Below are 23,850 nucleotides of genomic sequence, written 5' to 3' on the forward strand. Positions count from 1 at the left end.
TTAAACCAAATGTGAGACCCTTCTAAGCTTGAGACTCTGGGCAACTGCACAGATTGTATGCCCCTGAAGTTGGCCCCGCACATATCTAAGGCCTAGATGGCCTACATGAATCTTGTGTAAGACTGAAATTCTTCGTCAGGTGGCCTCAGGTTTCTCATCTAATAACCAAACTCGTTCAAGGTTCTCTCCCTTACTGTAAACTAGTTCAACCATCATGGAAGATAGTGTGGTGATTCCTCAAGGATCTAGAACTAGAAATACCATTTCACCCAGCCATCCCATTACTGGGCATATACCCAAAGGATTATAAATCATGCTGCTATAAAGACACATGCACACGTATGTTTATTGTGGCACTATTCACAATAGCAAAGACTTGGAATGCAACCAACCCAATTGTCCATCAGTGACAGACTGGATTAAGAAAATGTGGCACATATACACCATGGAATACTATGTAGCCATAAACAAGGATGAGTTCATGTCCTTTGTAGGGACGTGGATGAAGCTAGAAACCATCATTCTCAGCAAACTATCACAAGGACAGAAAACCAAACACTGCATGTTCTCACTCATAGGTGGGAATTGAACAATGAGATCACTTGGACATGGGGTGGAAACATTACACACTGGGGCCTGTCATGGGGTGAGGAGACGGGGGAGTGATATCATTAGGAGATATACCTAATATAAATGATGAGTTAATGGGTGCAGCACACCAACATGTCACATGTATATATATGTAACAAACCTGCACGTTGTGCACATGTACCCTAGAAGTTAAAGTATAATAATAATAAAAAATAAATATAAAAGATTCTCCTTCTTAAGAATCCATGAAGAAAATAGTCCTTTTTCAAAATCCATTTGCCTTATGCCTTTCCCTTAGAGAATACTGATATTATTATGCTTAGAATCTACTGATTATAAAAGATGGATATGTTACTAAATATGACTTTCTAAAAGATCAATCTTATTCAAACAACTCAATAGCAAAGTAACAAATAATCCGATTTAAAAATTGGCAAAAGACCTGAATACACATTTCTCAAAAGAAGGCATACAAATGGCCAACAGGTATATGAAAAAAAAAATGTATAATATCACTAATCATCAGGGAAATGCAAATCAAAACCACAATGAGTTATCACCTTACTCCAGTTAGACTGGCTATTAACAAAGAGAGAATATAACAGATGCTGGTGAAGGTGCAGAAAAAGGTGAACACTTGTGCTCTGTTGGTAGAAATGTCAAATGGTGCAGCCAATATGGAAAATAACATGGAGGGTCCTCAAAAAACTAAAGACCGAACTACTGTATGATCTAGCAATGTCATTCCTGGGTATATAGCCAAAGGAAAGGAAATCAGTATATATCTGTGATATATCAGCCCATGTTCATTGCAACACTGTTCACAATAGCCAATATAAGGAATCGACCTAAGAGGCTATCTGTGGATGAATGGATTAAGAAAATGTGGTATATACACAATGGAATGCTATTCAACCATAAAACAGAATAAAATTCTGTCACTTGCAGCAATATGGATGAACCTGAAGGATATCATGTTAAGTGAAAAACACCCAGCACAGAAAGATAAATACTGCCTGGTTTCACTTTTATGTTGAATCTAGAAACATTGGTCTCATAGAATTAGAGAGTAAAATAGTGGTTACCAGAGATTGGGGAGGGTAGGGGGAATTGGAGCTGGAAAATGTTGCTTGAGAGGTAAATAGATATAGTCAGACAGGAAGAATAAATTCTGGTGCTTTACTAGACAGTAAGGTGACTATAGCTAATAACAATTCAGTGTATATTTCAAGAGAGGCAGAAGAGAGGATTTTGAACGTTATCACTACAAAGAAATTAATGTTTAAAGTGATGGATATGCTAGTCATCCTGATTTGATCACTATACAATATATACATGTGTTGAAACAGCAAGCTCTACCCCATAAATACGTACAATTATTGTCTGTCAACTATAAATAGACAAGAAGGAAGGAAAGAAAAAAAGAAAAAAGAAAAGAAAAGCTGCTATTAAAAAGCATTAGTTCTGTTTATGCTGATATGGAAAGATCTTTGAGATGTAATGTTAAATAAGAACAGAAAGATGCATAAAGAAAAGAGAAAAAAAAATCAGTCTGTCCTCCCAGCTTGTGGATAGCCCGTGGTTGAACACAGAAGCAGGGTTTCCTCTGTCTTCTCTTCATTTCCCTAATCGCAGGGGTTCATTTCCTTATACCTGAATGACCATAGCAACTTCCTAGAACTCAGTCTTCTCTCTACCCAAATGCTCAGATCGCTCTTTCAGCCAGACAACTCAATGCAGCTCTGTTTATCCAGTGAAACTCAGTGATGAAGTAGACAGGACGTGGGTAAAAAGTCAGTCATAGCTCGTTTCAAATTATCTCTTTGGCACCATTTATTGTACAACAAATATATTTTATTTTTTAAGTATTAACTCGTTGATACTCATAACCACACTGCGAGTTATATATAATCATTGTCCCCTTGTTTCAGATGAGAAAACTGAGCCCTGGAGAAGTTAAATGACTGGCTCATGTCACACAGCTAGTAAGTGGCAGAGCTGGGTTTCAAACTGGGACATGCTGGCTCCAGAGTGCTGCTCTTGAACACTCATCTGTGCTGATCCTTGCTAAAACTGGTCTCTCCCTATAGTCACTGGGTCAGTGGGGCAAGCCCTAAAACTCCCTCAACCTCAGTTCCCTCCTTCTAACACAGATGTAACAATCTCAGGTGGTGATGACAAGGAGTATCAATAGAAATGCACGTGACGTATTTTCTAAGAACCCATACAAATATTAGTAGTTTTCTAACTTTTGTTTTGCTTGGAGAACCTTCCATTATTTTTGGACTCATGTCCAAGTTCCCTTTTCTAGCTCTCAGAACCATGAAAAGGTAAGTTCAGCTAGTAGTTTTCTTGTCACTGTTGTATGCATGCATATTCCTGTCTTTACATTTTCAAGCTTGCTGATTCCCCAAGCCTTTCTCAATTCAAGGCTGTTTTGGTGTCCTGCTTGCTCCACACAGCCATCTCAGATAATGCCGGTCTAGTCCATATTGATATTTTTCTTTTCTGATCCTGACCTCCCATGTCTTCTTCAAGGATTAGTAACTCATCTTGCCAATTTGGTTATAAATTCCTTAAGAGCAGGCATCGTGTCTTATTTCAAGTGTGTATGTTGTGTTTCCCCAACAGACAGGAGGTCCTTGAGGAAGATTAAGTGGCTAGTGAGATTTCCATTTTCACCCAGCATCTTGCCCCAGGGCTGGGCCCACACACAGGCTGCAGGAACACTTGTGGATTTGTTTTAGATGTGCGCAGCATCTGCTTGAATGTTCAGCACACAGTGAGCACTGCATAAATTGTATTTTTAGAGGCAATCTGTTACCACATAAGGATTACCAGAAATTACTCATACTCTTTGTGTAAGTAGATTTATACAATTATAATATCTAAGAGCTGAAATAAGAATGAGGGAAATAAAATCATGAGGCCTTTTTTAAGCAAAAAGGAATGTCAGAACTTCTGGTCAAAATGTATTTACTGGTGTGTCAGAGGACAGGTGCGAACTTTGTTGAAAATAACTTGTTATTAATAATAATGTGTCAAGTTTGAGAATGATTTACTATTTTCAGTGAATCAAAGTGGATTCCAGTTTTCTCCAATGGTTTCATTCTTATTCAACTGTTTTATTGAGGGGGAAGGCTAAATCTAACTACTTTATCTGAAAAACAAACAAAACAAAACAAAACAAAACAAAACAAAACAGAACGAAACAAAAAACTGAGGCTCAGAGAAGGGAAGGACCTGGTCCAATGTCACACAGAATTCAGAGAAGCATGGAGGCTAAATCCCATTTTTATCAGATCCTCCTCAGGTCAGCAAATAAGAAAGAATCAGTGTGATTTAAGAAGAGTAAAACGGAGCCCAGTAAAATTTTAAATCTTATTCAAATAGCAAAAATATTTGTCTCCGAGTCACAGATCATGACTTAGGAAGGATTTCTCTTGGCCAGGCACAGTAAGAGGAGTTTGTGAAGCTCCCTATTTCTTAGCCCTCTATTATAAATCATTTGAGAAAGTGTATATTTACCCTTCTCTTTCTAAGACTTTACTTTGTCTTTGTACAAATACTCATCCTTGTATATTTGATTTTGCCCTACAGAGAAATTCAGAAAGTATGGTTAAAAAACAAGCTACATCAATACAGACAGATCTTCTCCTCATTTTAGTCTGTAAGAATAGGAAAATTAGCTTATTTTTAAAATTTCAGAACATTTGAGCTCTTTGCGTAGTAGAACTGAACAATTTTCTGATGAATTTGCACAAAGCAAAATCTGAATAAATGCAGTTTAAAACTAATGAATTATTTCAACAAACCCCTACCCTAACTTACACAGATGATTATTACTTGAAACCTATTTGCTTCTCAGAGATCAACTTAGTAAATAAAATATATTTTGTTCAAAAATTTCAAGTTAAATATTTGAAATGTAATCATAAGTCTTTCATATTCCAATGACATCCTTTTAAATTTACTTTTAAGATGGTGGGGTTTGGACAAGGATAACCTACACTGCCTCTTTAATAACCTTCTGTAACATGACAGAAAAAACATGCAGCCAACTGTTGCTGGATTTTCCTTTCATTCACTAATGCTTTTAATAAACCCCTCAGAAACCTCTGGAAAGCAGAGAAATGGTTTGAATGGATACATTTTTTCCTCTTTTCTACTCTTACACGAGAACATATCAGCTGAATATTATAATATTGAGGGCTTTATTTCTTTGTTTCCATTTAAAACCTATGTGAGCAGATAGAGATACGTCGGTCCGGCAATAAAACTATGGCTGAAGTTTATGATCCTGAAGAGGCCAAACACCTCTTGTCAGCTAAGAGCTTTGCTCACTGGAATGAATTACTGAATTTCTGAAGCTCAACTGAGTTGTCCAAGGGTCTGTCAGTATCCCTGATAAGAAACTTGGCAGTGTTGGCTAAAAGGGAGGGATGATAAAACATTAAATGAAAAAAAATGCTATTTTCCCTGAAATGTGATAATGTGGTCTTCCTAGATAGATTCATAGTTTACTTTGTTTAATTATCACAGAGGATAACTAAATTCATTTATCAACGATAAAAGACAACTCCTTGAAAAATAAACAGAAAACCCAACACAATCCCCCCTCAGGAAAAAAAAAGAAAAAAGAAAAAAAAAGGTAGTAGGGTTTTGTGATTTACAAAGAAGTGAGGAAAATGGTTTAAACTTTTTTTAAAGTCAAGCTCAGAAAGAGAAATTAACCAAGATAAATTGTGCATTTGAATCCTGCAGAAAAAAAATCAGAATAGGGCCATATCCAAAGTAGACAACTGAAAAGAGAAGTGTAAGAGATTTTCAGGCTTAAATAATAATTGTCTCAATCCTTATTTTGTTTTGTGTGTAGCAACTATTTCCAAAGTAGCCTACAATCACAGAGAACCTAAGTTGAATGTGTCCACTGAGTTCATCCAGTCCAACACTGTTCCCAGATGAGGGTGCTGAGGCCCAGTGAGAACCACGACTTATCCTCACAGCTTTATAGCCACACTAAGGTCAGAACTTCAGATCCTAGGACTCTTCACTGTGAAATACCACTTGTAGGCTCTTATTTTGTATAAATTGAACTGAACATAACAATCTTGTTTTGACAGAAATATGATTTACTATGGTTTTTAACGCAAATAATTTTTCTTCTCTCTGGAAGACATAAGAAACAAATCAATCAAATATACAGAGCCATAATAAAAACTAAATAATAAGCTCTGGAAGAATTTATCATTCAAGCTCATCAGAGACTACATTTTCTCTTAACTCAGAATGTCCCAATTCCAAAAGCCAATAACAAGAAAATCTCACAGCTCGGCAGTAAAGCTACTTTTAATTCTAGAATGAAATCATTGGGTTCAATGGACAGACCCAAGTGTCACTTAAAAAATCAGGCCTGCCTGCATGTAATTAACTTTAGAACTCGGCTATGTGTTACTACACTTCTCCACCATCCTCATGGGGTGTGTGTGTGTGTGTGTGTGTGTCTCATAAAATTCTGAAAATATTCAAACCAAATAGTTTAAGACTTCCAGGAATAGCTGATAATTCATTGTAATTATGCTTTAAACTTAGATCCTCTAGTTTTCAACCATTTTTTCAGCATTTATATGAGAACCAGAGCCTCATTCACTCATTTATTCACTAGATAGAAATATTTATTGGAGATTAAGGTATTATGCTCCAAAACACTATGCCAGGTGTTAACAATATAAAAGTAAAAGACAGATCAGGGAGGGGTTTATCTGAGGATTACCCAGAGTACAGTCCATCACGAATCTTGTCTGCCTGGTATTCTCTTTGTGAGCTGGAAAGTACCTTAGATTGTATGTTGTGTTCCACATCCTGCCAAGATCAAAATGTCCCCAAAGTCCAGGAAACAATCGGACAGATAACTAGCTTAAATGGTCTTTTATCGTAAATGTTGATGGGAAACATGAAATAATAATTTAAAATAAAATTAACAAAAATGGTGTATAAGTAATTACAAAGTTGTTGCTCAGGGAAGTATGGATGAGGTACATTTTCCACCCCATCCAGGATTGACAAAATCTATTTTGATGCTTTTTTTTTTTTTTTTTTTTTTGAGACGGAGCTTGGCTCTTGTTGCCCGGGGCTGGAGTGCAATGGCGCAATCGCGGCTCACTGCAACCTCCGCCTCCTGGGTTCAAGCGATTTTCCTGCCTCAGGCTCCCAAGTAGCTGGGATTATAGGCATGTGCCATCATGCCCAGCTAAGTTTTTGTATTTAGTAGAGATGGGGTTTCACCATGTTGCTCAGGCTGGTCTTAAACTCCTGACCTAAAGTGATACACCTACCTCAGCCTCCCAAAGTGCTGGGATTACAGGCGTGAGCCACTGCACCCGGCCTATTTTGATGCTCTTTTTCCAGTATCAACAGGTACATTATGAACTTAATATTTTATATTACATGTGTTCAGAATAGGGAGCTGTACACTACTTTCATTCTCATTTCAACTGATCTTGTCAAGGGATCTAATAATCTTGTATACTGGCACCAATTTTCCTTTAGCAAAACACTTTTGAATGTGGCTATTCCAATTGTTTCAGCTACCCTAGGAAGGCTACGTGAATAAACTGAATATATTGTGCATATATTGGTAATCCTAAGAGAGGACAATTTGTTATAAGTCCTCATGTTCCCACAGGAATCGTAAATCCCTTGTTACGTTATACATTTGTGATTTGGAGCATGCCTGGCAGATATATTCTAATATTCAACCAAATGCAAATAGCCAAAAAAGTAACTTTGTCATCATATCACCATAATCGCAGGAACAAATGAGCGCCCCAACCCCCACCCCTGCTTTCTCTCTCATTATTTTTTCTAAATGTACTTTTTAGGAATACAGTGATGGCATTTCTGTTAATGAACTCATAATTTTTATTCCTTGGATTTGTATGTCAGTCTTTTATTTTATTAAATACAAATGTATTAGGTCACATATGGTATTAGACTGAATTTTATAATTAAAAAGCCATTGGCTTTGGTGTAGATGTGTATCTGTGTCTATTGAGGAGAGTGGGGAATCAGTAGTTTTTCAGTACTTAGCGAAGCATCTCTATTTGAATTGATTCTGTTGTTGTTTACTTGTAATTTTTTAAGTCTAATACTAATGGACACTCATGGAAAAGTATTAATATATATTTTTATAAAGCTTATTTTACCTTAAACATGTAAACTAATCATATAAACTATCAAAGCCTTTATCTGTAAGCACATCAAGGCAAAGAAAACAGTTTCAATTATAGTTTGTCATTTATTCCTCTTCAGATTCTAAATATCTTTTCTAACTAATTTAAGTGTAGTGTTCATTATTAGTGAACATTTATTTATTAACTGAAATCTAATTACACATATATTAACTGTGTAACCAGTTTATCCAATAAAGCCCAAGATCATTTGATCACATTTCCAATGTTTCATTTTGCCTATTAACAGCCCAAAATATGACATTTATTTTTTGAAACAATGTCACTATTAGCCACAGAAGTCTATTTACACAAGAGCTTGTTTCATTTGACATTTATTCCAATAACTTGAGAACAATTATTTGCAACTAAATCTAACAGTATTTGTACGAGTACTTTCAAGCTAAAGTACTGCTAAAAAATTTCAACATGCATGTAATTCAATATGTTTACATAATAACATAATTTATTATAAAACCTGTGACTCTAAACACTTTATGGAATATGAATAAAGGAGTCATTCTACCCTCTACTGTAACATGGCCACATCTGAGAAAGGAGAGGCTGCTGAGCAGAAGAGTCCTGTGTTCAATTTTGTTGAAGTGGGTTGGCTACTCGGACTGTTCAGGACTGCTACGGTGCTATCATAGCATTGCTCGATAGCTCAATTCACATCAAACTGCAGAAGACTTGCAAGCACAAGCCATTAGCCACCAACAAACTGGTAGCACAAGCAGCCTTGGCAAAACACAGTTACTGTGCAGGTGGGCTCTATTTTAAGCAAAGTCGATATTGAAAATCCAAACATACAGAAGAGATAAATTAGAGAATGGTTATTTGTATTATAAAATGGTTTCCTGCTTTATGAAAGAATTCACAAGTTTCCTCTAAATGGCAGCTCCCCAATGCATTTAAAATACAATTTGATTTACAAAAGTTCGATTTACACGTGAATTTTTGCATAATCATTGTGAGAAGCAAAGTACACCTATATACAGTACTTAATTTTCTCTCAGGATTAAGGTGTCTTATTGTATTGATAAGAGACACTTAAGTCAAAATGTTATATTTTAAGCCACTGAAATAGAAAGTAAATATTACCTCTGAAACATGGATATTCCAGGAAATTTAAGTACATTTTTAAATTTTGTATTTACAATCTCGGTAGTTGTCTTTACAAAGTAGCACTTTAGATAACACAAGCATATAGCTTTCATTAGGCCATACTATTGGGCCTTATTTTGTAAAAGTTTGTTTTATTTTATCTTATTTTGGTGTTTTTTTCCCTTTTAGCTGAGTAATTCTAAAGAGATGTCAGAGTATAGCTAGGCTACCTATTATATATCAGTTTTATACCTTACTGCACAGAGTCACCTTTAAAAACTCAACTTTTCCTGCATTGCGTTACTGTCTCCACTGTTAATCTGGGCGACTGCCATTCAGGGAAGACACTCCCTTATCAGCACTAAGCTCCTTGACAGGGTGAGAGTGAGTAGTAGGGGGGTGGCGTGGAGGGTGAAGAAGGTGTTGTGAGGAGGGTAGAGACCCCGTCCACTGTATGTCTCAGGACGCAGCCTAGAGCCAGGCACCCAGGAAATAAGCACTCAATAACTGCTGAATGAAGAAATGAATGGACTGAGAGAATTGTCTGGATGGCTTTCTTCACTCTAGCATCCAACCCAGTGTATTTCTGGAATATGTAGAATCAAAATGAATTTTCAGAGTCCGAAAAATCACAGAACCTCTTTCTTATTCCTTAAATGCTTTTGGCTTTTTGTAAAATTCATAAATTATTAAGCCCTTGATGACTTGGAGACATTAAGAAAAATTAAGTCCCATTAGAGGTCAGAGGAAAAAGGAGAGGAAATTGAAGGGTCATTTCTTTACTCACCAGCAGCTGGAGAGAACTAACAAGGCACACAGGTTGACCAAAGTCCAGAACCAAATTAGGCTCTTAGCAATTGTGTTCAGACTGAGAAGTGGTATTTTTGAGTGTTTCAATAAAAACTTTGCCACAGGTATATTCGGAAACAGTGAAAGCAACTAATTAAGAACTAAAATAGAAGGGAATTACCATTTGTCATTTGAAGGGCCAGACATACAGATACGTTCCTGGCAGGGCCCTGGGAGACCGCATTCTGTAGTCTGGAACCATTTTGCTGTGCTGATGCTCATACCTCTTAAAGCTGCATGTGAAATAAAAGTGAAATAGCAATATCCAGCTGTGGAAGATAAAAATAAAAATCCTAAAATAAAATATGGTCAAAAGTGCTTGAGCAGATAAAGCAAAACAGAATATAGTCAGTGGGGATGCTAGTGAGTTAATAAAACTTAAAGTGTTTATGTTTGCATTAGAAAATAAAGGTTCCAAGTATATGATGTAGGATGATTTTAAATAAAATAGTCTGGAATGCATTCAAATAATTTCATTTAAAAATCTACTGCAAATAAAGTATAAATCTAACAAGGAAGAGGATATAGAATTAAACCATAACTATCAGGCGAAAGAGTTTATAAATTTGAGTCCTTCCAGTAGGCGTCTTTAAAATCATGTCAGTAAATTAATATTAAGGGATCATCTCTCTTTAAATGTAATGAGTTGATTTTTTTTCTATGGACAATGGCATTTTACAGGAGTGACTTTACTTTCAGAAAAATAAAAATGAACACTGAAGTGGAATCACTGCATCAAGAGCTCTAGTCATATAATGTAAGCCTGAAAACGATCGTAACAGAATATATATGCAAATTTGCCTTCACAATCACTTCCCAAAATACCTACCTCTGTATTCTGTATTTATCATTGCATCAAATGAGAGCAGTCAGAAAAGGATTTTTGAAACTCTTGTATATATAAATACTTCACTCAAAGATGAAGTGGTTTCCAGGAGTCTTCTCCACATTCAACTAGCATAATATTCTAGCTCCTCTTCTGTGAAATGTAAAATATCTTTACATTAACTTTCCTGTAGATCATTTCACCCCACCATTTTCAACTTTCATCTAATGGATCGAAATAGGACTTATCACCTCAAATCAAAGAATGAGCATGTTATCTTACCACTGTAGATATTCAGAGATTTTATGTTGTTAAAGATATTTTTTCCTTCAATGCCCTTGACGTTATTATATACACACAATTACTTTCTATTGTTTTTACAGACAACTATTTTACACCAGTAATTATTAATCCAAATCATTTGGATTTAAGGAATTTCTAATTGAAAGCCTATCACATGAATTGTTTATAGTGACAGACAATATACTATTAGTAATTTTAAAGCTTTAAAAGTAAGTTATCCGTATCCACTTCAATCTCCACATGATGATAAAGGATTATTATGTGCAGTAACCTATTTATGAAAAGGAAACAGTGTGCTTCTTTCAGACGCCATTGCTTGCTTTAATAAGGAATTGAAAAGCTGAACTACTTTATATGCAGATCACCATCCCAGTTGCATAAGGATTTACAATAGACAAAACAAAACTATTTTTTGTTGTAAAGAAGGGCTGTTTGTTTAAATCACACAATCATGTTTGCATCTAAAATTATTTACAGTCTAATAAGGCTTCATAAATGTTATATAGACTTGGTTGATTAAAATCATCTTAATGCTAACACCAAAATGAAAGTCTTGCTGAAGCTGACAAGGAAAACTTCAAGTAACACAAGCCTAAAGAAGGCAGAAGGAAAAAGATGCTTAATGTCTTGGTTTAGGTAACTATTAATCGATTTGGAGACGCAAATGGTACTTGATTTGATAGCACCCCATTAATGCTTCAATTAAACTCAAGAGGAAAATGCTGTTTTGTCAGAAAGTGTTAAACTTGAGAAGGATTATGAGTCTAACCTGTGATCTAAAATAAATAGAGAGTAATGTATACGTTTTTATCTCTGCTACCTTGGATTTTGCAGAGAACTTACTTGGGAAGTTTTAATCTCGCCCATGAAGTCTTCCTTCAAGGTCTTTAATGGCTCATATGTCTTTGTTAAATGAGGTGTGTGGCGGCCTCTACTGGTGTGTGTTTATAGAAAATGTTTCAATAGGCAGAAAAAATATTAATTTCAATTAAAAAGTTAGAAATACAGACTTTTTCATTTAAATATATAAAAATACCTAATTCAATGCAGAAAAATATATTACTAGCTGTGTCATGTTCTTTTAATTAGGAAAATAATCTAAAACACTCACCATGTTAGTGTAAAATAATGATTTACAGAAGGGTATTAATTGCTCAGTTCACTCTGATATTGGGTTAAATATATTTTATTAATGAATTATTAATCCTGACTGAGGTGGCTTATTACCTCTAGTCCACTGTTAAATCCCCTTAGTTGACTTAAATAAAATCACTTAAACCCAGAGGAAAGGAAATATTTTATAGTTAAGCCTACAAAGGTCCTAGAACTAGAATCATTTGATGACAGGCTGGTTTCTATAACTCAAGCAAACTGTACGTTGACTTAATATAGCTGACACATCAATCTATTTTACAGTGTTTTCAGTTTCAAAAATACAACACATTAAAATATTTTCAATTTATCAAAGCTAAAAGCAACATTTAAGTAATGTACTTAAAGTGCGAAGGCACTTTAACACAAAGTAGTGATGCCCAGTGGCTATACTCGGTAACTGACGATGGAAATACCATATATCATTATTTACAAAAGAAGTTGTAGTCACAAAAGATCTTTGGAGATCTTCTACAAAATACACTAAATATCCATTTTCATTTGAAAAGTTTGCCTATTCTTTCTTCAGTCACTATAATCTCCTCTTCCCACTCCCACACTGAAAAACAAAGAAGAAAAAAGAAAGAAAACCATAAACAAAATATATGAAGAAATGCATTGTAGAAACATTCATGTCCACTGATGGTTCCTAAGAAGAGAAGGGAAAAGGAGAGGAGAAAAAAAAAAAAGGTGGGGAGGAGAGCGAGAGAGAAATAATTTAAAGGAAAACTTGCAAAAGCAAAATCATTACTTCATCCTATCTCCCAAACATTTTCAAAGTCCGCCATTAACACTGGGAAAGGGAGAACAAAAACAAACACAAAAGCTAATGTCCTTGTTTCCAACAGTTCTCAGAGCAGCATCCTCTGATGCCTTAGGGTTGTAAATGATTTCCCTTCACAGCTGACTGATTGCAGTTTGTTTTTCCAGAACTTCGAGGTAGTCCGGTTCTGATTGCGGCTTAGCTTGCAGTAAAGGATGGTTGGGTTTTGACTGCCCCACAAAGCATTTCCTGGGAGTTCCATATAAAATGGTTTTATTGATTCTGTCTTGGTTTTGGCGTCGAGATTCATAGGAAGGGGCAAACTGCCTTTTAGGTAAGGTACAAAAGTTATAGTGGACTAGGCCTGCGCTGGGGAGTTCCTTGACTCGCTCAGCAATATTTTGATACAGCAGCTCAGGCTCTCTTGGTGTGGCCTGCTTTTCTAGCAGCTCAGTGGCACTTATTGTGTAAGCAGGTGTGGCTGGCTCTTCTTTTTTCTCCTCCAGGTTGCTGTAGCTGAACTCTTGCAGGTTTCGGTAATAGGCTACTGGGTCTCCTTCCTTCTGCATGTAGATGGGGTTTTGGCACATCTGACCCACAGGTGGGGGGATATAGTTGTAGACATGGCCGTCTGTTTTATCGTGAGTCTCAGTGTTGTAAGACCCATACTGTAATTGAAAGGAACTTACGTCTAAGTTGTTGCTATTCCTGGGAACACTTGGCACTCCCTTTCGGCGTTTCAAGACAAAGACAAACAAACCGGCCCCAAAACAGACAGATAAGATGAAAACAACAAGCAATCCCAGAATTAAGACAGACAGCGGAACTTCAGTGTGTAGTTCAGGATAGGAACTAGGAGACACACTAAGCGACCGAGGTGTGTCTGTATTATGATTCATTGACAAGATGGTTCCATCTGACAAGTTTGGGCTGTCTGGACAGATAGCCTCCCTCCCCAGAAATTTTAGTATCTCCCCTGCATGCTTAGCAGGAGATTCGCAAGTCACCTCATTAATGATGACTGGGGAGTTGGCGTGTTCTGTCCAGTCTTTCAACCCCATGATGTCACAAGTACAGTCCCAGGGGTTCTCTTGCAGATCTATCTGGATGAAAGCCGGGAGCTGATCCAGAACCCCTTTCACGGGCAGGTGAGAAAAATGGTTGTTTCTCAGATTCAGCCTGGTTAGGGCCGTCCCCCCAAATATATTATCAGGTAAGGACCGAAGAAGGTTGTTGTTTAGAAACAGTAGCTGTAGGTTAATCAAAGCATCAAAGGTCAGGGGCTTAATTTCCTTGATGACATTATACTCTAAATAGAGATACTGCAAGCTCTGCAGTCCATCAAACATAGAAGGGTACAGCACTTCAAGGTAATTGCCATTCAGATAAAGTCTGCGTAAACTGGTCAGGTTTGTAAAGGCACCTTCCTGAATGACCGCAATCCTGTTGTTTCCTAAGTGCAGTAAGTCCAAAGAACTGTATTCTAAGAGGTCATTCTTATAGACGGTTTGAAGATAGTTCCCCGTTAGGTAGAGTTTCTTTGGACTGGTCGGTTTGGGCTGCAGGTCAGAGATATTAGTGAACTTCCTTTCTTGGCAGTTTACATTCAGACCATTGTCTGAGCTCTGAGAGGTGCAGACACAGCTGCTGGGACAGGTGAGAGGCACAGGAGACTTGGTCTGGTACACCATGATAGGTCCAAAACTTTGCCTGTCCTTTGACACAGTCACTCGGGGAGTTGGACGATTTCTCATTTTGGGCGGCCGGCTGGCTTTTGGAGCCCTGGTTGGGTTGAGAGCAGGATTCATTGTAGGTGACAGCCTTTGGACGTGGGTGTCGGCATGGTTGCCCCTCTGACTGGAGTCACTGGCACTTTTTCTGGGACAGAGGTCTTGCCGGGTCAGCTGGGTCACATCTTTCCCATGCAACCTAAAGGGAGTTTCACAGACAATCTCTCCCACAAAAACAGTTATGGTGTCTAGCCAAGCCTTGAGAGGAAGTAAGTCACAAGTGCAATTCCATGGGTTTTCCTCCAGCTGAATCTCCATGATCCCTCCAATATGTTCAAGGACGCCAGCAAAAGGCATTACTTTTAACCTATTCCCCCTGAGGTCTAAGTGGGTCAGCAGGACAAAGCGGAACACATTGCTGGGCAGTGAAAGCAGAAGGTTGTCATTCAGGATGAGCACTTTGAGCTTGTTAAGTTTGCTGAATGCCCCGGCCTCGATGGCACTGATGTAATTGTAGTCGGCCTGGAGATACTCCAGGCTCTCCAGGCCCAGGAAGGTGTCCTCCCTCAATATCTCAAGCTTGTTGTTGTTGAGATGCAGTCTTTTGAGAGTTTTCAGGCCACTGAATGCCCCTGTTCGGATCTCCTGTAACCCGTTGTTCCCTAGGTGAAGAGTCACCGCGTTGGAGTAGTTGACAAATTCGTTTGGATACAGTCTTGTCAAGAGGTTTCCATTGAGAAAAAGCTGATAGATTCGATACTGGGGGGGCTGGAGCAGGCTAACTGTTGTAAATCCTTTGTTCTCACAGTTAATATTCAGTACGTTTTCCTTTTCTTCGCACAGACAGCGGATCTTGCAAATGTCTTTGGCAGTTTTGCGACTCTCCGTCTGTAAGATCCCGGCCACGGTTAACACACTGAGGAACCAAATGCCGCTCAGCATCTTTAGGCACCTTCGGTGTCAACTCAGGTACCTACAGGCAAACCTTAGGTGGGGGGCAGGGGGAAGAAGCGGGTGCAGGGAAGAAAGAAACAAGGAAGCCTGATTAAAAATGGCAAAGCAAGGAGGCGGAGTGGGAACGAGGGAGAATGAGGGGGTTGGCAACACGGCGGAATGAAATCATTGCATTTTTCAAAGCGGTTTCTTTTCTCCGCTCCCTATTCCCCCACCCCGAGGCCACCCACACACGTGCCCCGGGAACACACATGCTTGCACCTGACTTCCCGGGGGGTCGCAGCCAGCAGCCAAGTCATTAGTAACCGAGTTGTCCTACTAAATGCTGCCCATCTCCTCCTCCCCTGGGGTATCTCGAAGAGATCTTGGGCGGCTCGCCCGTCTTGAGCTCCCAGCAGAAAAAACAACCACTTTAGAGGGGAAAAAAAAAAAAAAAAAAAAGCGCAAAAAGGGGATGGGAAAATCAGGAATCAGGGGGCTGGGAGCAGGGATAGAGGAGAGAGAGAGATGGCAAAAACAGCACGAGGTGGGGGTTACTCACACATCAGGAGAAGACTGAACCCCTCTCCTCTGCAGTCCACCAGGAGTTTAGCATCTTCAGGAAGTGGGAGAACAAGGTAAAATAAGACGCTGCTTCCAGGGGGGATGCCCTGCTTTTTGTTGATTGATTTAATTTGACTGGGGGTGCGCAGAAATTAAAAATCCGACAGGAGGCAGGAGCGGAAGAGAAGAGTTGGAGCGGAGGGAAGCCGAGCTGCCAGGGAGGGACTGGGGTGCGATTCTGTTGGGAGGTCGGAGAGCCGGCTGGCCCGGTCGGTCGGCAGGCGAAGGCGACGGCGGAGCCTGGGCGCGCGTTTCCAATTCGGTGGCGGCGGCAGCAGTGCGTGTAGCAGTTTGAATCTGAGAGGCTTTGCAGGATCCCCGGGACAGGACTAGGGTGACGTCACGGGGGAGGGGGCAGGCAGAGGATCCAGGGCGCGCGGTGGGGGAGGGTTGGGCAGATGCTTCCCTTCCTTGCAAGTGGCTTTGCAAAGCTCAATTCCCGGCTGCGTCAGTTGATTCTGAACTACTCCACCTCCAACCTGGCTGGCGGCAGGAGAAGCTCCTGCAGAGGGGTTTCTCAAGGAGGGGCCCTCCTAATGGGCTGGCACCTCCTTGGGCCCCTCTATGTGTTCTCTTTCACTCCTCCCTCTTTCTTTCACCTACACAATGCCTATGGAGGGCAGGGGTGGGGGCGGGGGGTTCTTCTCCCAGATTCCCAAGCAAGGGAGAAGTGTGTAAGAGTGTGTGTGGTGTGCCTCTTTGCTACAGGACTGGTGCCCCACTTGCTAGCTCCTAGCTCAGATGCTCTCTGTGCAGAGAGAGTGGGGTGTGTGTGCATGCACCAATGTGTCTGTGTAGGAGGGTGAGGAGTTCTCTTAGGGGATGTATGCTTTACATACAGAGCCCTGATTCAGTGCTAAGAGAATTCCTTTCTGGGTGGTGACCCGCCAAACAGATATTTGCCTGGACTCTGAAAGTCAGCTCAACGTTAGCTTACAGACAGAAAAACAAAAACAAAACCCTTTTCTCCCTGAGGTTTATACTTAGCCAGATAATGAGGTTTAAACGTGCGCTTCTTGCCTGGAGGAAGGAGAAAAGAAGTGGGTGTCAGAAAAGCACTGCCAGGCTGAGCCTCAGCTGGGAGTGGGAGCCAAAGGAGGGGTGGTTGAGCCCTCCAGGCTGCAGGGGCAGGGGAGCTAGGAGAAAAGAGGAAGCTGGTGCAGGAAGACTGGCTCCTGAGAAAGAGAGGAGATGTAAAAGGAAGCCTGGCCCGAGACCTAGCTTACCTGGGTTCTGATCTGGCTCTGTTGCTAGATGTGACACTAGCTTCTGGATCTTCCTGTCTCCATCTGCAAAAGGTGGGTGGGTAGACCGTATGAGCCCTCCCAGCTCTGACATCCAATGTGGGTTTAAATAGCCTTTCCAGAGCATTGCTAATGACCAGGTGTTGGATTTTTGCCTTCATTATCTGTTTTCTCCTTAATTATTGTACAGCTCCTTGGACCCAGGAGTCTTCATTGTGGAATCAATTCACAAGGGGTAAATAATGTCTGCTGTTGCCTGGAAAGGCCTTGGTTGCCTCTAGTAGGAAGGGGGAGATGGGTCAGGAAAAGGAGGGAATCAAATAACCAGGGAAAAGGAATTGACCAAATGATGTGCCTGTCCCACAAAACACTTCAGCTTACTTTCCGGAGGACCCACTGCCTGATCAAATGTGGCATAAACACAGATATAACAAACCACTTGACAACAGAACGCCCCCTGCTTCTCCCCTTCTCCTTCCTTGTTAAGCTTAGGTCCTAGGATTTTTCCCTTTATACAAGCTCCTTTCTCTCTGGGAAGGGCGGGGGTAGTTTATAAACTTAGGCACTAAGGCAACCTGTAGCTGTGGTGATCTGTGCATTATTTTCTTGGGCTTTCTCCCTTTCCCCTTCTTCTTCTTCTTCTAAGAAGAGCCTTGGACCAGGCATCAAGAGCCCCCTTACCCTCTAATTCTTGCTTGTCCTTTAGCAAAATACTTTCCTTCTGGAGACTCCAATATTCCTTCTCTCTAGAGAAGGGCAAACTTGAGATGAGTTCTGAGGCAGAGGGACAGCCCTGCGGATGGCCTCCCGCTCTGTATTACAATTGCATCATTAGATGGAAGCAGTCTGATGCAGTGGGAGCACAATTAAGCTCCCTTTCCTCGCAAAGGAGGCATTTGTTTCTATGTATTTCCAAATGTTAAAAGCACACAGTTCCTACAGCAATAAGATTTATTCATTCAGTCATTCATTCAACAAACGTGTATTATGTCCATATTTAACTGAAGTAAAGATGTGAGAGCCAGAGCCAAACAGGACCTTAGAAGTCAGGTTCATTTTACAGATGAAGTCATTTCTCAACCAGGGAAAGTGCTGACTTACTCAAGAAACTACAATTAGAAACAAAACCCAGGGATTATTAGTCCCAGTCCATCATTTTTCCAAAAAGCACACTACTGCTTAATATGAATTAAGAATCTACTTAAACTTAAATAGTGGTGGTGGTGTTTTACTTAAAGTTATCCTTTTTATTTAAAAAAATGTATTTGAAAGTGAAACATCAAATGCTAGTTTCAGTTCTCAGAGACAGTGATTTCTTTCAAGACATTGATGACGCTTTCAATATTCCTTGAGGACAGATTATTTTTGCTAAAAATTTCAGAGAGAGAAGAGACTCAGAGAGAAAGGTGGAGGTGGTTGGGGGCTCATGAGGTTCTTGAGGCCTACAGAATCAAGGAAATTCACTGGTAATCTAACTGTGGGAAGCCACACCGGGACCCTGAGGGGGTCTTCGTTCCTGCCTGTCTCTGAGAGTCCACAGCTGCTTTCCAAAACGTAGTTACTAGGAACAAATCAGCTTGAAACGCAATAACCACTTTAAGTAAGTTTCATTCGGCCCCGTGTCTTCTGAAGAACTGCCGCAACACCCCCCTAGGGAGAGCGGGCTTTTAAGGCTGTGGAAAGGTTCAGGGTGAACTGGGACCCCAAGGGAGGCAAAGGCGGTTATTAAAATAAGGAAAACGCTCCCTCTCCTTGCTGAGGCGAGGGAGGCTTAAAGAAGAACTCCGTGGGTCGCCTGTCTCACTCGCATCTAACCCAGTAGAGCCTGGCTCAGGTCTCCAAGGATTCCACAGGACACGGTGGGTGCCGGCGGGCTTACAGCCCACCTCCGTCCCGGCCGCCCATCAGGCCACGAGGGGGCTAAGAGGAGTCCGAGAGGCCAGAGAGGGGGCACTGCCTGCCCGCAGCCTCCTGTTCTAAACACCCGCCGCCCGCAAGCCGGGTCGAATCCCATTTCCGAAGGGCGCTTCCGGGAGACCAGGTGTCTCCGAGCGTCCCAGATCGCCGGTAACTGGGCACCGGACGCAAGCGCAGCCCTACCTTCCGTACCCCTACCTGCTAGACGCCTGGTGCGGTACCCGGCATGCGACCCCACAGCAGCGACGGCCACTCGGGCTGCCCTCGCCTTGGGGCTTGGGCACTGCAGGCCGACCAGAGGCTTCTAGCTCGCGCCGGGTGCGTGGGCCCTCCCCGGCCGCCTGTGCCACCCCGCTGCGCGACGCGCGGAGCCCGACCACGCCCGCGCGGACGGTCCAGGGGTGAGGAATCTCTAGTGGGGATTGAGGGTAGAGGGCGGCCGCCAGCGAGCTGCCCTCCGTGGTGGCGCCCAGCCTCCCCACGCTGGTCCCCCTCGCAAGGAGAGGTGGCCGGGAAAGGCAACGGACTGAGGAAAGCCGGCTCACTGGCCTCGTCGCCACCGCGTCCCTGAGTGCTCAGAACTTACCCAGCGAGCGCGCTGCCCAGATCTTTCCCCGGAGGCGCCCGCAGCATCTGCGACTCGGTGAGGCAAAGGAGCCGGCACCGCTTCGGACTGGCGCAGCCCAAGAGCAGGAGCACCGCGGGGAGCGCGGGCGGCGCCCCCAGGGCAGGCAGATCCCCACCGGAGCAGCTAGCCAACGGGCAACGCTTCTTGCAGGAAGGAGGGAGGGAGGCAGGCGAGAGGGAGGAGGGAAGTAAAGCAGGAGGGAGGAGAGGGGAAGAAGGGAGGGAGGAGGGAAGGAGGAGGGAGGGATCGCGGCCCCTCTCCCTCACTTATCAATCACCCCGCAGATTGCACCCAGGACGGGCATGTAAGAACCCACAAAGGAGCCGCTGCTCCATTTCTCTGACAAGCGCTGCGGAGCACTGCTCACGCCTCTCGGCCCCTCTTGCCTGGAACTCTGCCCAGCCCTTGCGGCTTCCACCCTGGGCTGCAGCTCGGGCTCGGTCAAGTGAAACAAGAATGGCACACAGTCGGTACCATGTCCAAAGGGAGACTAAGACCACTGGGTGGAAGTTAACGACAAGTGAAAGAGCAGTCAGCCGTCCGAGTTGGACACCCTCCGGGACAGCTGCCTCCCCTAACTAGTAAGCGCCCAATCTTTGGGAGTTCGCAGGCAGATATTTCAGAACTTCCTACGAGGATCGTAAACAAGGACTTTCAACATAATATAGAGCTGAACTCGAGTTGTGCACGTGTGTTAACAAAAGCAAGCCCTTAGCAGCGTTCCAGTGATCGATTCCCTTTATTCTTCACGACGACGTTGCTGGGGTCATCTAGAGCGTTATTTTTGCCATCTTCCCTTCCCTTTTCTCCTTTCTTCTTCCTCTTATTAGTAGTCCAGGTGGTTGTGATTCTATTAAAGGAAGGCGCTCTGTGAAAAGAGTCAATGTAGTTCAAGCGGGAGGTGCGGTTTTTGCCAAGAGCATTGCGGTTCCCCTTAAGACTTGCTTTCTCTAGGGTCTCTCCTCTACTCTTCCAGAGTATTAGAGATAAAGTTGCAGTTTGATAAATGTATGCCAGGAGTAGGGAGTTCATTTGATGATATTAAGGCATTTTCCCCTCCATCCTGTAGAAGAACGTCATTAATTCAAGTCGTCACCACCGCCTATCCTTTTCATGTCCATTAGAGTCTGCAAAAACCCGAATCCTTCTCAATATCTAAAAGCGTGGAGGTGGAGAGCAGATGGGGAGGCGAGGAGAGGGGTGCAAAATTAGACCCAAAATTACCTCTCCAGCTAGTGGATCTGCATTGGGATTTGTCTGTTTTCATATTTCCCGTACCTCACGTTCTCACAGCACTGACAACCACTTTATTCTTGTCCTTCCCGTGGGAATCTTTTGTGCTTCTCCTGTCCTCTCCTTCTTGGCTTTCTTTCATAATGGTTTTCTAAGGAGATTATGCTGGGCTTTTTGAAAAGAAAACTACTGGTAATCTTATATTATGAAGATGTACAGAGTTTGCTTTAATAATAGTCAAAAGAATTATAATCATATCTTTGGAGTTGTAAGGGTCATTACTGTTCCTTTTACTTCATTCTTGAGAAAGCCTTTTTGAAATGTTCCTACCATTCAGAAAAGCAACTTCAGAATAACATAGTTCTCACGTAAGCACATGGGCAGTGTATGTACGGTTATATATTCAGAAGCATTGCTCTTCTTTTTACAATATCCGTATTAGTGTAAACATCCAATGTGCTGTTTGCTACAGACTAACAACAGTGAACTGAGCACATCATATTATCAACTAAGTGAGGTCGGTTAATACTGTTACTTCTGTCTTGACCATATTTCTGACTGTGTCATCTGTTCATGTAGTTTTTAGTAGATGTTATAAACAACTGCAAAACACGGAGCTAAGAGGCCATTCGAATACAGAAATAATGAGACAGTCATGCTGAAAAACTGAGACAGTTTACTAAGAAGGGTGACGTGTCTGTAGCCAAAGGGAACATACAAAATAAGCAATAACTTCTATACAGATTAGAGGAGGAACATGGTATTAATGATGAAAAGTGATACTTTATTTAGATCCAGTAGTAACATGTAATAGATGGCATGCATCAATTTTAATTAGCCTTGTAAGCAAGTCTAACCCATTCACCAGCCTTTGAAAAGCATTTAGCAGCCTGCCTTTCCACATGGGACCACACTGATAGTAAGATAAAATTAAAAAGAGCAGACTTTTCTTTTTGTCAGCATAAAATTTTCAAGTAGGTAGATAGCTGTGCTTTGAATGCACAGACACAAAAATTGATGAGCAATATAAAACTTTCTGAGAGAGTTTTGCATAGACAGTTATAATGGAGGAGAGTTTGAAGTCTGTGAAAAATTTAAATATACCAATTTATTTGAAAGCTGCTTTATACTGAATTTTCCAAAAGTTTCTGTGTTAGAGGAAAATTTCCAAATAGAATTGAATACTAAAGATACCATATTCATGTACTTCTGTTGATTAATAAAAATCACATTACTCTTTTTTATAGTAGCACTGTAAATGTATCTTTATATCCATGTGCTGTTTTCTTTTTAAAAAACTTTTATTTTAGGTTCAGGTGTACATGTGCAAGTTTGTTATATAGGTAAATTTCATGTGGTGGGGGTTTGGTGTACTGTGAGCTATTTTCTACTGTAAAGTTCATGTTACTAAGCAGCACAGAGATCCCTGATTGGAAAACTAGTGGAAAAATAGAGAAATAAAACTAAGTCTTGCCTGGGTTTTTATAATTTCATTCTAAGATTAGAAGAAAACCAGAAATTTCATCTAGGATGAATGAAATAAAAGGTGCATATGTTTCCAGGATGATGCAAAGGATGTCCTATTACTGTGTAGTACATAATTTACCTGAGAATGTTGTTTTTTCAACTTCTTCACACCTATCTAGAACTAGAAAGCTCCAAAACATATCAAAGAAGACAAAATAGAAACATCGTGCAGAGTCAGTAATTCTAAGACAGATGTGCTGCATTTTCAGTGAACATTGTTTCTTTTCAACCACAGGTTTCAAAGAAGAGTTCCACAGAACAAATTCCTAAATAAAGAAACGCAACAAAGAGGACATGCCCTTAATATTAGTAATTATAGTTTACAGGATATTGTAGCCTTTTGTTCTTGATGTTATTGAAAAGGTGGATATTTTTAAATTCAATTCAATTATTTGGATTATTTGGCAGGCATTTTGGCTTGGTTGAAATAGTGCTGGGCCAAGACCCAGAGCAGTTTTTCTTTTAATCAAATACATATCCAAGCCCTTGGAGCCCAATGACCTGGGTTCAAATTCCACCCGTGCTACTTTCTCACAATGGGATGAGAACAGCATTACACCAATTTCAGTTCCCCATGTGTAAAACTGGCACCTACTATGTGGATTGAGTAAAGGTGGGGATGTATACAGAACTCTTGGAAATTGAACGGTGGTACATGTATGTGCAAATAAATCTTAAACTGAAAAAATTTTAAACTCACTTCTTAAAATAAATAAATTATACAAACCATTTTATATCTGTTTTCCATGTTTCTCATGACAATCCTCAACAGGCCAGCATGATTATCCAGACTTTACAAAAGAGGAAATTGAGACTCAGAAAATTTAAGTAACCTGCCCATACTCACATTCTTGGTGAAATGGTTGATTTTAGTCAGAAACCAATATCTTAATTTAAGTTGGATAATAGAATTAGCATTAGAAAAAATATTTAAGATTCCAGTTGGGGCCATGTAATGTCAAATATTTAAAAGAACTTCAAAAAATTCCACCTTTTATTTTACAGATGTTTTCAAATAGTTACATATATGTATACATCAGGGTTCAACCTCAACACTATTGATATATTTGGCCAAATGATTATTTGTTGTGGCAGCTGCTCTATGCAATGTAGAAGGATTAACAGCATCTCTGGCTTTTGTGTATATGTGTGTAATGTACATATGTATATTATATATAATACATGAAATTATATTAT

General features: G+C 40.7%; 3 protein-coding genes across 7 annotated transcripts in view; all 3 read right to left on the reverse strand.

Moving 5' to 3' along the window:
* Positions 1-9,511: 9,511 nt before the first annotated feature.
* On the reverse strand, positions 9,512-10,712 carry TMEM257 (transmembrane protein 257). Its single transcript, XM_011959188.1, has one exon. It carries the CDS (start codon positions 10,234-10,236, stop codon positions 9,901-9,903), a length of 336 nt encoding a protein of 111 aa, XP_011814578.1. The 5' UTR covers positions 10,237-10,712; the 3' UTR covers positions 9,512-9,900.
* A 1,360-nt stretch (positions 10,713-12,072) lies between these two features.
* SLITRK2 (SLIT and NTRK-like family, member 2) lies at positions 12,073-20,050 on the reverse strand. Of its 5 annotated transcripts, none has more exons than XM_011959193.1 (5): positions 19,852-20,050; positions 17,331-17,393; positions 16,043-16,096; positions 15,763-15,911; positions 12,073-15,520 (listed from the first exon to the last, which is right to left on the reverse strand). In XM_011959193.1, exon 5 carries the CDS (start codon positions 15,487-15,489, stop codon positions 12,952-12,954), a length of 2,538 nt encoding a protein of 845 aa, XP_011814583.1. In that variant the 5' UTR covers positions 15,490-15,520; positions 15,763-15,911; positions 16,043-16,096; positions 17,331-17,393; positions 19,852-20,050; the 3' UTR covers positions 12,073-12,951. The 5 variants fall into 5 exon arrangements, with proteins under 5 accessions (XP_011814583.1, XP_011814579.1, XP_011814581.1 ...); XM_011959189.1 differs by having other exon boundaries at positions 12,073-15,532; XM_011959191.1 differs by having other exon boundaries at positions 12,073-15,532; positions 15,753-15,911.
* Positions 19,159-23,850, reverse strand: part of LOC105524076 — a 9,681-nt gene continuing 4,989 nt past the window's right edge. The window contains exons 2-3 of the mRNA XM_011959195.1: positions 19,852-20,016; positions 19,159-19,548 (exon numbers count right to left, since the gene is read on the reverse strand). Of these exons, the coding sequence (XP_011814585.1) occupies positions 19,159-19,548; positions 19,852-20,016 (555 nt within the window). The remainder of the gene's footprint in view (positions 19,549-19,851; positions 20,017-23,850) is intronic.

This window comes from Colobus angolensis, unplaced genomic scaffold (genome assembly GCF_000951035.1).
Source record: "Colobus angolensis palliatus isolate OR3802 unplaced genomic scaffold, Cang.pa_1.0 Scaffold485, whole genome shotgun sequence".
Classification (NCBI taxonomy): domain Eukaryota; kingdom Metazoa; phylum Chordata; class Mammalia; order Primates; family Cercopithecidae; genus Colobus; species Colobus angolensis.

Coding starts and splice junctions, on each gene's coding strand:
- TMEM257 (XM_011959188.1), bottom strand. CDS start 10,236: ATGCATTCCAGACTATTTTATTTAAAATCATCCTACATCATATACTTG.
- SLITRK2 (XM_011959193.1), bottom strand. CDS start 15,489: ATGCTGAGCGGCATTTGGTTCCTCAGTGTGTTAACCGTGGCCGGGATC.